Source organism: Fundulus heteroclitus, chromosome 10 (genome assembly GCF_011125445.2).
Source record: "Fundulus heteroclitus isolate FHET01 chromosome 10, MU-UCD_Fhet_4.1, whole genome shotgun sequence".
NCBI lineage: Eukaryota > Metazoa > Chordata > Actinopteri > Cyprinodontiformes > Fundulidae > Fundulus > Fundulus heteroclitus.
In genome coordinates this window covers 27,339,285-27,353,993 of record NC_046370.1, presented here as the reverse complement: position 1 = coordinate 27,353,993, position 14,709 = coordinate 27,339,285, and the positions used below count along the sequence as shown (strand labels likewise).

Below are 14,709 nucleotides of genomic sequence, written 5' to 3'. Positions count from 1 at the left end.
CTATTTCATCTTCCATACTTGGTGGCACCTTCCTGTTTTAATAGAGAAGACTCAAAAAATCTCTGTTCATTTCTGATGAAACGTAGTTTGAAACTACCTCTACTTTGAAAAACAAGCCAAAGACCAATGTGTCAGAGTCAGGTGTTTCGCCTCCATATGATGATATTTGGTGATATTTCAGAAAACCCTCCTAGTTTCTTATGCGTTACATCTTTGGGTACCAATGCTTCAAGTGCAGCTTGTTTTGTATCTCACCATCGCTGTTTATACATTTGCTATGATATGTATATGTAATATCCTGTTACATATATGAGCTATGTGAGTGGCCGTATGTTTGGAATAAATTGCCAGTGTCATAACCTTTGTCATGCAGGGATCCATCTATTTGAAGGAGTACGATGGTAGACCCTTGGACCTCTGTCTAATTGCCTTTACAAACTACTTGTTCCACTTGGATTTAAAAATTGCTGACAGAAACAAGGCAAAAAATCATCTTCTACATTTAAAAGTATAGTTATTTTTACTTCATCATGCTGTGACTCTGCTCAGTACACTCAACTGTATCATAAAGCCTTCCCTGCATAGGAGATATGTTCATGCTGGAATGATGATAAGTGCAATGTGACTTGGCATTTTACATGTCACAGGTCAAAGTAGCTTTAATACCTTCAGCCCAATTTCTAGACCCACCTCCATACTGGACTGTGTCGGTTTTCTGCTCCCTGACATGCCTGAGTTCACATTGCAGACTGAATTTTAACCTCACTGTGCTGAGCTGGTACATACTGAAAACATCTTTCTCAACATCTGCTTGAATTTTAACCTAACTGAACACTGTGTGTTTCTGTTTAGTGAGAATAGTTCATGTTTGGACTCTTTCTTGATGTAAAAACATTTGAAATAGCATGTTAAATTGTTCTCGTCATCCAAAAAGGCTTGAACCATTAACCCCATGGTCAGAAACAGGGATCAAAAATAAAACTATTTTGAGAGATTTGAACCTGTTTGATTTGAACCTTTATTTAAAATTGGCAAAGGCCTGTGTTTAGCCCTGTTTATTTTGCCATCACCGCTGACCAGCCTCCCTGAGTGGCTTAATTTAGGCATCCCTGGCCACAGTGTGATGTTGCCACCACCACGTTTCACCATGGAAATGCTCAGGGTGATACGTATCGTCTTCCACATGCTGGCTGTCTTCTCCGCAGCTTTTGGTTAACTGCAAAATTGGCTTTTTACAATTGAAACTGCATTTTTTATGCCTTGTCATTTTTGGGATAAAGATACATTATTGTCAAGCCTTCCTAGCTTCTGTAAAATTCTAACTAAACAGCAACTGGTTAATTTCCTCTTCTCACAAGGCCGTGTGCCTTATGAGAAGAATTTTTTGGGCTGCGCAGACTGAATACCTACAGCTCTTTTCCTCTCTCTGTCCCGACCCTTTGGTGATTGACACTTTTGTTTCTAGTTCTGACAACCTCATCTGTCAACAATTAATCTGCTGATTACGGATGCTCCCAGCTCACTTTCAGGAACCTTTCTCCTCTGTTTTTGAAGCCTTTTTTAATATTCTTTGCTGTTGTTAAGCTCTACATTGGGTTATGTTTTTCTTTAGTTATGTTGTTAATTGTAGTTTAATTAACAACACTGAAAACCATTTACTCTGTAAGTCTATGTCTGATACTCATATGAACCGCAAAAACATGCAACTACAACTGAAAGCATCTTTGCCAAGATTGTTGATCATGAGGTTTTTAACTTACAAAATAATTGCACAAGAGTGACCGACAAGATACAAGAAAAGATTTATTTAGTCATTGATAAAAGTATGGATGGATCAAGGAAATTTGTCACAACTGGATTTTCACGTTTCAAGAAAATTATTCCTCATCACACTATTTTATTTTGCTTCTTTCTGTAAGTTGCATTTTTCTTTGTGTTTAATGGGCTTTACTGCGCTGGGTGGAAGACAATGAGAGTCAGCTGTGAAAACCAGGGTGGGAAACCGGTCATCACACTGCTATCCGTTTACACAGACCCACTAAAGCCTTTTATGAATCCGTGCCTGTGTAGGTGTTTGGACGCACTGGAAAAATGTTACTATAAGTGATATAAATTCAACTGATGAAAAGAGTTTTGCCGACTCTTTTCTTTAACCTCTTGAAATTGTACCTTCATATTTACCTTTTGTCCTTTTCTACTATGGTCAGTTTCACAGCTCACGATAGTTATCTTTATTTTCATGTCCAAATCGTGAAATATAATAAAGAACCATGAAGGTAAAAAAGGACAAGGCATCCAGTATGATCATTGCCATCCAGTTTGGAAGGATGATCTCAGCTGTCAATCATAGATTAAATGGAAAGCAATAATAACAAAGTCTTGATTTGGTTCATAAAGCAAAGATTAATATGATTATTTTTCTGAGAACATTAGCTTGGAGACGTTCTAAATCTGCACCTGATGGATCTTTTACAAGCACTCTGTTGTTAGCCCCGTTTGCCTTGAAATCACAAAAGTTTTGCAAAACCACCTGTACCAAAAAAATTATTTCCCAAACTCAAATTCTGGCTGCATTCAAATTGACATAATTTCTGCTCCAATTCTGACCAGCATTATTGTTCTGTTTTGCCAGCAATCCAATTTCTCAATAATAAGCTTTACTTGTGCATCAAGTAAAGCCTAGAATACATTAGTGAGCCATGCAATCACTGAGTCTTTTCTCCTTATTTAAATTCCACATTTTGGTTGTGAGCTTGTAACTGAACAACAAAAATGGAGGTAAGGTAAGGTAAGTTTATTTATATAGCACTTTTTAGTAACAAGACATTAAAATAGCTGCAATTCTAGTTGCTACTCAAAACCTGAACCCGTTAGTAGGAAGTTAAAATTACAGAAATTATTTATTTTGTCCTTCATTTGGCTCAGACACTAAAAAAGTACCAGTTGCCGCTAATTATCATTAAACATGCAGGTGGATCATTTGGCAGAACATCAGTTGATATGTTGTACTAACAGAGGACACATCTAAAAAAAAGAAGATAATGGGGTAAGCGGTCATACTGTATTTAAAAAAAAAAAATCTTTAAGCGGGGAAAAAAAAACTTAAAATGGGATGCTAGGGAATCAACAGAAAAGCTACACTTAAGAATAGTTTTGGTCCCTAAAAAACCTTAATGACGTTCTGCCTCCAGAGACAAAAACATAAATTCAGTTCAATTCAATTCAGTTTTATTTACATAGTGCCAATTCAGGAAATATGTCATCTCAAGGCACTTTACAAAGTGAAGTTCAATCATATTATACAGATTGGGTCAGATTATACAGATTGGTCAAAAATTTCCTACATAAGGGAACCCAGTTGATTACATCAAAGTCCCGACAAGCACCATTCACTCCTGGATAAGCGTAGAGCCACAGGGAGAGTCGTCTTACATTGTCCATGGCTTTGCAGCAATCCCTCATACTGAGCAAGCATGGAGCGACAGCGGAAAGAAAAACTCCCCATTAACGGGAAGGAAAACCTCCAGCAGAACCAGTTTCCGTGTGAATGGTAATCTGCCTCGACCGACTGGGGGTTACAGAAGACAGAGCAGAGACACAACAAGAGAAACAAAAAAGTACAGAAGCACACGTTGATCCAGTAATCTGTTCTACATTAGATAGTAGTAGCGGGTGATCCGTCTACTCTGGATGATGTCACAGTTAACAGAACGCCAGACCAGGTGTACCTACTATGAAGAAAAAAAGAGAGAACAAAAAGTTAAAAGCTGAAAAGACGAGAAGCAATGCAAAACTGGAGAACAGTAGAACTTAGTAGAATGAGAAAAATAGGCCCTGATGTCCTCCAGTAGCCTAAGCCTATAGCATAACTATAGAGGTAGCTCAGGGTAACATAAGCCACTCTAACTATAAGCTTTGTCAAAAAGGAAAGTTTTAAGATTAGTCTTAAAAGTAGACAGGGTGTCTGCCTCACGGACCAAAACTGGGAGTTGGTTCCACAGGAGAGGAACCTGATAACTAAAGGATCTGCCTCCCATTCTACTTTTAGAGACTCTAGGAACCACCAGCAGACCTGCAGTCTGAGAGCGAAGTGCTCTGTTAGGAACATACGGGGTAGTCAGAGCTCTGATATATGATGGAGCTTGATTATTAAGGGCATTATACGTTAGAAGGAGAATTTTAAATTCTATTCTTGATTTAACAGGAAGCCAATGAAGGGAAGCTAAAATTGGAGAAATATGATCCCTTCTGATTTTAATCAGAACTCTTGCTGCAGCATTTTGGATCAGCGGAAGACTTTGAACTGCATTTTGTGGACTTCCTGATAGTAAAGAATTACAATAGTCCAGCCTTGAAGTAACAAATGCATGGACTAGTTTTTCAGCATCACTCCTGGACAGAATGTTTCTAATTTTGGCGATATTTTGGAGGTGAAAAAAAGGAAACTCTGGAAACCTGTTTAATATGGAATTTAAATGACGTCAGGTAGCCCAGACCTGCACAGTTAAAACATATTTTATTTCATTAACCCAGAGACACTGCTGCAGAACAACCTCAAATTATTGTTGCTTAGAAATATATCATTGTTTATGTGTAAAAGAAGTAGAATGAATACCTGTAACCAATCCATAGGTAATGTATATCTGATTGAGTGAACTAGTAAAGCTGGTTGCAATGGTGCCCGTGGATATAAGCAATCCTCCAATCATAACCACAAACTGGAAGCCAAAACGGTTAGTCATCACTGAAGAAAGAGGACCTGCAATTTGCATAGAACAAATCATTGTTCATTGGAATAAAATTAGATTGCAGGGCTGCAACAGATTGAATAACTGGCTACCTACCATTGAAGGTCATGATAAACAGACAGATGGAAATGACCCACGAGACCCGACTGTTGGACTCGGCAAACTTCTCCTTCATACTCTGGAGGAAGATCCCAAAGGACTTGATGACACCATATGTGAAAGTCTCCACCACAAAAAATGCCACAGAGATCACCCATTCCCATCCTCCGTCAGGGGCCTCCGAGTATAGTTTGGGCCCCAAGAACCTTAATCCCTACAGTATGCTCAAGTCTTTCTAGGAGAATATTGTGATCAACTGTATCAAATGCAGCACTGAGATCTAACAGGACAAGTACAGACACAAGTCCATTATCTGAGGCCATGAGAATATCACTAATGACCTTCACCAGAGCCGTTTCAGTGCTATGATAAGCTCTGAAGCCTGACTGAAACTCCTCAAGTAGGTCATTACTTAGTAAATGTTCACAAAGTTAATTAGCAACTACTTTCTCAAGAATTTTAGATAAGAAAAGAAGATTAGATATAGGTCTGTAATTTACTAACTCATCTTGATCAAGAGATGGTTTCTTAAGTAAAGGTTTAATAACAGCTACTTTAAAAGCCTGGGGTACATATTAATTTATTAAGGATAGAATATTCATGTCTAAAATAGTGTCACTGATCAGAGGGAATATCTCTTTAAACAACTTGGTTGGGATTGGGTCTAACATACAGGTAGAAGGTTTAGATGAAGCTAATATTTTAGATAGCTCAGAAAGCTCTACTGCTTCTAAACAGTTCAAACACTGCGCAGATTCTAAAGATTCCTCCAACGCTGCCTCACTTACTGAGGACAAGGTAATCATGTTTGGGAGGATACCAATTATTTTATTTTTAATGGAATCAATTTTATTTATGAAGAATCCCATAAAATCGTTACTACTAAGAGCTAAGGGAATGGATGGATCAACGGAATTGTGACTCTGAGTAAGTTTGGCAACTGTACTGAAGAGAAATCTAGGATTATTTTTATTCTCCTCAATTAATGAGGACAAATATGCTGCTCTAACTCTGCGAAGGGTCTTTTTATACAACAATAGACTGTCCCTCCAGATTAAGTAGGATTCCTCTTGGTGTGTAGAGCGCCATTTTCTCTCCAATTTCCTAACATTGTGCTTCAAGGAACGCAGCTCTGAATTAAACCAGGGAGCAAGCTTCCTTTGAATAATCACCTTCTTTTTCAAGGGAGCTACATTGTCTAATGCAGAACGCAATGAGGAATTCACACCGTTAACAAAGACATTTGTTTGTGAATGGGAAGAAACAGCATTGCTGCCATCTACAGGGCATTTCTGCAATACTGAGGATATTAAAAAGGGGACAGACTCTTTAAGTTTTGATACAGCATTATCCGATAAAGATCTACCATAATGGAACCCTCTTTTGGGGGTGGAGAACTCAGTTAGATTAAACTCACATGTTATTAAAAGATGATCAGATAGGACAGGGTTGTGAGGAAATACTGTTAATTCTTCACAATCAATGCCAGATGTCAGCACAAGGTCTAAAGTATGGAGCCAAGAGTGCGTCGGTTTATGCACATTTTGAGCAAAACCAATTGAATTTAAAGGCTACACTAAGGTTATCACATTCTGTGTGTAAATGTCCCTCAAGGATTAAAAATAGGAGAATTGAGCCATATTCCTGAAAATAAATGATTAAGAGAAAACTGCTTAATAATTCCTCACTCAAACATTTTTGACTTGCTATTTAAGGATGAATAACAAAGGCTTGAATGATGGACTCAACTTGAACAGCCCATTTTCATTCAGAGCATGGTGCTTTGTCTGCTGTAATCATTTGCATTATTGGTCCAGTTATTTTTTCCTCCATTCCATGAAAGTTTTTTTTAATGGCATATATGATACACCAATTTCCTATTAATAACATTTCACATGCTTCTCAGTTTAACATTAACAGCTATTTGGCATGGATGGAAGGGTTTACATGAGTACGCAGACTCCTCAAGTAATGATGTGATAAATGTGTGAGCCATTGCTTCCTGACACAAAAATAAAATTGAAACATAATTAAAAAGTTCATGTGATGCCATTGCTTTATTGTAGTGGAACACATTTTAGCTAAAAAAAAAATAACATTTGACACAGATTAAATCAGTTTGACAAAGGTTTGATTAAAAAACAATTACTTTTGGTTACATTGTCCTGAGTTTTATTTTCCCCCTCTCAATTAAGTGCAATAGAATGTGTGCAGCATATTTTGTTTGCAGTTTCCATCGGTGGTTATACTGATTAACAGGTGGTGTAAACTGCTTCAGCGTTAGGCCTCTTATTGATAAAAGAAACTACAGTAACTAACTTTACACCAAAAACTCATGGATTGTGAGGACATGCCATTGTGTGACATCTCCTGGCACTGTTGAAAAAAGCTTGTCTAGATAATAGGTTAAAAAAACATTCATTTTCAGGTTTGGCCTAGGAACTTGTAAAAAATACTGGTTGGTACATCATACTTGAGGCACAACTCCATATTTTGATCTAACACTTTAGGGAGGCTCCCCTCATTCAAGTGTTGGTCCTTCTCTTTACTGCATCCAGAATTTTTCCCCTTATTCTTTTACATTCATTGATTTGTTCTTTCCCTTGTGCGTTTTTAGCTCAGTGATGAGCTGTAACCTCCTGGACATCTCTTGTGGCTCCTCCCTGACCGATGTCTTGTTTGCCGTCTGTCTCAGAGCTGTCTTGTGCAGACTCAGTTCTCTTGTCCAGTTGCTTCTCTCCACTGACTTCTTTGTAGCCAGGGTTCCTTTCATGTTCGACTGCAGAGTGTTCTAAGTTTCTCCTCCTGCAGGTGAATCCTTTTTTAGCAGGTCTAACCAAACCCAGGAACACAGCGCCCAGTCCCATGCCCACTGCGCAGGAATAGAACGCCGCTCCATAGTTCTGAGTTAAATCCACCAGCACACCTGTGGGCAAACAGAGATAGGCACCATGAAAAAAGTTCAGCAAGCTATAAATCTAGGATGTGACAGCCTCACATAATTTGGTCCTCTGCAGATTGGCTGGGGCTGAAATATTGCTCCGAGATCTACGACATGCTTGTTGTCATGATGAGACAACTACTCTCCAGTCGAATTCCTCCCTCCCTGGTAGCATTGAGTCTGGCTTTCTTGCTCTTTCTCTAAACTCTGATGTCTTTGATCAGTTTGAGCCAGTATCCCTATCTTCTCATACAGCATGACTGCGGAAGAGTAGTTGTCTCGCAATCTGAAAGTTGTTGGATTCATTCCACCTTCATCCTGTCACATGTTGCTTTTACCCTGGGTAAGGCACTTAATCCCAAGTTGACAACCGATCTGTAAAATGGTGCTTGAGTGTCTCAAGTATAAAGAGCTTTGACTGGTCAGTATGAGCAGAACAGCACTAGTAATTTCAATAAAGGTTGTTTTGAATTAGTTACAATTCCACCTGGCAACTCATGATATTCAAGAGACATTTCAGTCCAGGTTTGAGCACACCGCGCTGCTTAAATTGCACTGCTGTAGTTTTCCAATGACCTCTTGCAGACAGTTGACCCTGGTAATGCTGCTTTCCTGGTCCTCCATGTACTGATCTCTATTTTTAATGCTGTGGATCATAGGGTCCTGCTCTCTGGTTTACAGCACTGTGCAAGAAACGTAGGTACATCTCTTTCATGGTTTGAGTTCTACTTAACTGTTAACTAGACTGAATTTATATAGCGCTTTTCTAATCATACTGGCCCCTCAAAGCGCTTTGCACCAGAGCCACATTCAACCTTTCATGCACACAAACACGTGTAAATTCACACGCGTATACACACATCTGTAGCAACTTGGAATTAGGTGCTTGCCCAGGGGCCCAGCAACATGTGACATGAAGAAAGTAGAATCAACCCACAACTTTTAGATTGCAAGATGCTCCCCTTCTTGTGGTGTCCCACAAGGTTCCACCTTAGGTGCAGCTCTGTTTTATTATATTTATTGCCACCATGGAGTTGCTTACAAAAACAAAAACTAGGGCGCTACGGTGGCGCCGGATTTTAAACTTGCTCAGTCATTAGTCCAGCTTTAGCCAACGCAGGCTCTTAGCCAAGGTCAGAGGCTCTATTCCTCTCAAGCATTAGGAGAAAGGGATCCATGCCTTTATCATCATGGCTGGATTACTGTAATTCATTATATTGTGGTATTGATCAGAAGCTGAGACGTTGTCTGCAACTAGCTCAGAATGCAGTGATGTGTGTTTTCACGAGAAAGCATAGGCCTTGACCATCCAAGCACTCTTCACTGGTGGAAGAGAGGATTTGTTTTACAATTGCGTTGCTTGGTTTTAAGTTCTTAATGATCTGGTACTTCAGTGCCTCCTTAAAAGGCCAGCCCACTGAAATTTCACCTATGTCATTTTATTGTTCTGTATATTATTCATTGATTCGTGTATGTTTAGAAGTCATTTGTTACCAACATGAACGTTGGTTCAAATTTGTATCACATTCTTATCACACGATTTGCCATCTTGCACACTGTCATCGTTGCCTTGTTTATTACAATCAGCCAATAGCTTGTTTAGCATTTTGGTCAACTTCTGTTGGTTTAAAAGGGCTTTAGAAATAAACATTAATTTGAGCTGATTCATTCACCTAATTTTACAATATGTTAAAGCTCTTTAATGATGAGTTATCGTGTTTACAACTGTGCACCCCTGATGCATTTTGGGATTTTGTGGGAAGACAGAGGAAAACCTTCAGAGATGCACGGATGCATTGTAATTTTTTTCCTTATAATATTGTTATGGTCATAGGAGATGAAATGTGGCAGCCATCACAAAAGCAGATTTAAGAGATTAATAATAAATGGTTAATTAGTAGATTTCTATAAATGATTGACTTGGTCTTCCTAGCATGGAAATGCATTAAGTATCAAGGAAAGAAAAGAACTTTAAACCGTTTTTATGAAAACCAACACTACAACAAAGCATCACTAGGGGATCAGAACATTCTTCCAGAAATGTTTAACTCTAAAGATCTTTCCTACCTCCAAGTGGTGGTCCACCCAGTCCAGCAAAGCTCTGGATGAAAACATAGACACCAGCTGCTGAAGACATCCTTTCCACACCAACCACCTCATCTTCGGCCAGCATGGGGATGTGGGTGCACGCCAGGGTTCCCATGAAGAAGCCGTACAGTCCACAACACACAGCCAGGCCGTAAAACTCTGTTACCAAAGTAAATCCCACCAAGTCCACAGTCATCATGATCACGCACACCAGGAGCACCAGAAGCTTCCTCTTCCTGAACACGGCCCGGGAAAGGACCCACCCGATGGAGAATCGGCCCAAGATTTCAGCCACAGCCATGATGGACAGCATGTAGGTGGCTTGCTCTCGCTCCATGCCGCGGCTCACGCTCAGCTCGATGATGTAGAGCGGAGGGGCGAAGAAGCCCAGAGTGGCAAACAGTCCAAACAGAGAGTAGAGGATGAAGCTGCACTCTTTGAGGATGGAGAAGTCCAGGAGTTTAGAATTTGCTGCAGATAGCTTCATATTGCCTGGTGTTGCACCTTCTTCGATATCCACTGACTTTCCACCATCCTTTGCGTGTTCTTCTGTTTCTGATTCTTTAATTTTTCCCAAAGTGCTTGGACCTCTCTCTAACTTTGCGTCTTTGTCCAGTAAAGTGTTCTCCTCGTTTGTTCTGCTGTCTTTGAATGACCGGACGCCTGAGTTGCTAGTGCTCACAGATTCGCCATTTAGCCCATTATTCTTTGTCTTAAAGTTCTCGAGAACCAAACTGCCACCATTCTCTTGTGACTTGAGTGCTTCCAGCTCTTTTGGGGAAAACGTGCCTGTCTCTGTGCTTTGGATTGATCCAGGTTGAATAATGATTGGACGAAGCAGTGCGCCACAGACGACGATGATGCTTTGCAGCGCTCCGATCACTACCATGGTGTGTCGCCAGCCAATTTTGTCTCTTAAAACAGAAAAGGCTAAAAGAGAGAAAAAAAACTACAGTGAGTGCAATTGGTCAGCTTATTTTAAAATTGCTATAGTGACTTGTGTTTCCACGTTTTGGGGCAATAAAACCATAAACTTCAGTGTATTTCAATGGAATGCTCCGTGATGGACCAACACAATGTGGCCCATAATTATGAAGTGGAAGGACACATGGTTTTCAGACCTTTTTAACTGATGTGTTTGTATTCAGTTCCTTTACTCTGATACTTATCAATAAAATCAAGGGCAACCAACTGCCCCCGGATGTCTCCTGCTTAGTTCAAAGTCTACTGGTGTATAATTTAATCTCAGTAGAAATGCAGCTGTTAAGTGGCCTTATTGGTTTGCTAGAGAACATTATTGCACAAAAAGCCTCATAAAGACCAAGGAAAACAGCTGACAGGTAGGAGATAAAGTTGGGGAAAAGATTAAATTTAAAGCAGGGTTAGCTTATAAAACAATACCCTCAGCTTTAACATCTGATTAATTGGAATACTGTCCAATCCATCACTTGAAAATGGAAAGAATATGGCAAACACACAAAAATCAGTGGGGAGTGGTGGCCTAGTGGTTAGAGCACAGAGATCGGTCCCAGAGGTTCTGAGTTCAACTCCCACAAGCTAACATTCTGGGTCCCTGAGCAAGACCCTTAACCCTCAATTGCTCCCCAGGCGCCGCACAGTGGCAGCCCACTGCTCCCCAAGGGGATAGGTTAAGATGCAGAAGTGAATTTCTCCATTGTGAGATCAATAAAGTTCAATTATCAATTAAAACCACAAAGATACCAATTCATGGCCAAACTGATGGTTCAGGCAAGGGGAAAATTAATCAGAGAAGCAGCCAAAAGCCCAATGGTTACTCTGGTGGAGCTCCACAAATCTTTCCTTCACAGATAAAAGTGGCAAGAAGAAAGCAGTCACTGAAAGAAAACTAAAAGAAGTCCAGCTTGCAGACCAAAACTAAACTTTTTGGTCTACATGCGAGATATTGTTTGTAGTGTAAAACCAACACTGAACATCATCCTGAACACATCAGTGTTACAATGGAAATGATTTAGATCAGAGCTTATTGGTGTATTAAAGTGGCTCAGTTGAAGTTAAGACCTAAATGAAACTGATATTCTGAATCCGGCAGTCTCCATCTAATCTGATTGAGCCAGGGAAAAGGCTGACTCCAAGATGGACAAAGCTGGTATAGACACATCCCCGAAACCTTGCTGCAGCAAAGGGTATAGCTCTAAACAATATTGACCTCAAAGGGGGAACCGAGATCTGTTTTTTTTTTTATTAAAAATAAAAACCATGCCTCATTTTCTGACCAATTATCAATCATTCCCGGGTTTCTTTATATAGAACAGGTCTCACCAAAATCCAAGGAAGAGTTTATCAATGACTTGATAATGTGTGTAAAAGGTTCAAAGATTATGAATACTTTAGCAGGGCACCCTATGTATTTATGTATAAAACACATGAACAGGAACTTCTTACCTGGTGCTAGGGCAAACATTGCGAAGGACTCCCCAGTAGAAGCCAGAGCGATGACCAGAGGGCGCCGCCGACTGAAGTACTTGGAAAGTATGGTTACAGTGGGCAGGAATGTCAGACAGTAGCCTAGACCTGCACAGTTAAAACATATTTTATTTTATTAACTCAGAGACACTGCTGCAGAACAACCTCAAATTATTATTGCTTAGAAATATATCATTGTTTATGTGTAAAAGAAGTAGAATCAATACCTGTAACCAATCCATAGGTAATGTATATCTGATTGAGTGAACTAGTAAAGCTGGTTGCAATGGTGCCCGTGGATATAAGCAATCCTCCAATCATAACCACAAACTGGAAGCCAAAACGGTTAGTCATCACTGAAGAAAGAGGACCTGCAAATTGCATAGAACAAATCATTGTTCATTGGGATTAAATTAGATTGCAAAAAAAGTTGAGATTGTTTTTTTTTTCTCCCAGGGCTACAGCAGATTGAATAACCGGCTACCTACCATTGAAGGCCATGATAAACACACAGATGGAAATGACCCACGAGACCCGACTGTTGGACTCGCCAAACTCGTCCTTCATACTCTGGAGGAAGATCCCAAAGGTCTTGATGACACCATATGTGAAAGTCTCCACCACAAAAAATACCACAGAGATCACCCATCCCCATCCTCCGTCAGGGGCCTCCGAGTACAGTTTGGGCCCCAAGAACCAGGTCACCTTTGCTCCGCACAGGGCCATACTCTGTGGAACAGGTGAAAGTTTTAGAATATTCAGTGTTTTGAATTCAGCATAATAGACCTAAAAATGGGCACTATCTGAGAAGATTACAAAAATGAGATTTCCCAAGAGATGCTCTGTGGATACAGGTATGTCTCAACAAAATAGAAGTTCATTAAATGGGTTCATTAAAATGGGTTAATTAAAATTTTAATTTCATTTGAAAATCTAATTCAAAATTTGAAACTAATACAAATATATGCTGGTTATACTGATGTATTCTAACTTTGTAAGAAACTGAATTTTGAGCTTTAATTACCTGCGAGCCATAAATGTTACCATAAGAATGCACAGAAATAAATGCCAGTAGTACACTACTGTCAATGACCATATGAGATTCTCTTTTTCGGTACCACTACTGTGATAATCTACTTACAGAATCTAGCATCTTAACAAGCAGAACGGTTTAAAAAAAATGGTCAGCTTCAGACAAACAACAATCGCTATGCAACAGTGAGTAAACATGTTTTCACATTAGGACTTTTTCACCAGAAACCAGCAGAGAAAAACAAAAATCAAGTTGTTATCAGACTCACACAAGATAAAACAATGAGATGTTCTTTATTCTTCCCAAGATTATAAAATATTAGAGTTGTGTTTTTTTTTCTTTAATATATGGGTGTGCATCTGTAGCCTTTTTGTTTTATGGTAAATACAAAAATTAAAATCCGTTGAAATACGTTGAGGTGTATAAGGGAAAACAGCGCCCTCTACAGTCACATTATAGAGCCAAATATTTTCAAACAAATATTACTTCTTTAAATAAACCATAGTTAAACTCTTGTCTCAAAAACAATTTCACCATGGTAACATGGCAACAATAAAGATTCTTAATTCTTGATCTGACCGAAAAAAAAAAAATGAATACATAACACAGCATGAAACATTTGTCTTTTGTCTTTCAGCATTAGAGAGAATGAGAAAAATTACCTAAACGCGCACGGTACTTTTAACCGCACTCCGTTCTCGGCGTGGAGTCGAACCTCGGCCAGGTGCCGGGTCCGATGAACCCGCGCTGAGTGCGCCCTGGAGAGGATAGAGTCCAACTTCCAGCTGGCGCTCGTATGGGAAACGGAGGGATTCTGCAGAGGGGTAAAAATCTGACAAGTGGAGTCAGCCTCAGTGGTTGAATATCAGCTGCGAAGAAGAGTCAAAGGACGACCAAAGCCTCCTCTTCTCTTCACTAACAGGTTAGATTGGACCAGAGGGTCTACCTCCTATTACAGAACCGGTGCAGTTTTAGCGCTGCGGATGTCTCTCCGTGTTTGAGCTGCGCATCCTTACGGCCTATGTTTCATGTACAAACACTGTCAGAGCGGAGCCGATAAAGATCAAGAAAAAAAAGGAGAAAACAACAGTAGCTGAAGTTCAGCCTCTTTTTGCATGGCTGGGGACCAATTAATTATTAATGCACAGAGGGGAGGGGGACTGGGTGAAATCCAGATGTTAACAGCACATTGCGCCTTACTGGCTAAAGTGGTGCACTTATAACTTTAACTGACGCTTTGATTTCTAATGCTTTAGAGAAAAATAACTTAAATTACTATACCGGTTAACTTGGCACAAAGATCAAACTGCTACGCTCTCATGAATTTATAGATCACTTCATGAATTTCCTTTGCT

At 39.7% G+C, this 14,709-nt stretch overlaps 1 protein-coding gene and 1 long non-coding RNA gene across 2 annotated transcripts; both read right to left on the bottom strand.

Moving 5' to 3' along the window:
- Window positions 1–4,485: 4,485 nt before the first annotated feature.
- Window positions 4,486–5,042, bottom strand: LOC118564311. Its single transcript, XR_004931754.1, has 3 exons — window positions 4,845–5,042; window positions 4,616–4,759; window positions 4,486–4,496 (listed from the first exon to the last, which is right to left on the bottom strand). It is a non-coding gene; the product is annotated as an uncharacterized LOC118564311 (long non-coding RNA).
- A 1,867-nt stretch (window positions 5,043–6,909) lies between these two features.
- On the bottom strand, window positions 6,910–14,258 carry LOC105935619 (monocarboxylate transporter 7). The gene is made up of 6 exons (XM_012876133.3): window positions 14,017–14,258; window positions 12,810–13,050; window positions 12,549–12,692; window positions 12,301–12,429; window positions 9,856–10,806; window positions 6,910–7,773 (listed from the first exon to the last, which is right to left on the bottom strand). The coding sequence occupies exons 2-6, from the start codon at window positions 13,045–13,047 to the stop codon at window positions 7,466–7,468; spliced, it is 1,770 nt and encodes a 589-aa protein (XP_012731587.2). The 5' UTR covers window positions 13,048–13,050; window positions 14,017–14,258; the 3' UTR covers window positions 6,910–7,465.
- Between the last annotated feature and the right edge of the window lie 451 nt (window positions 14,259–14,709).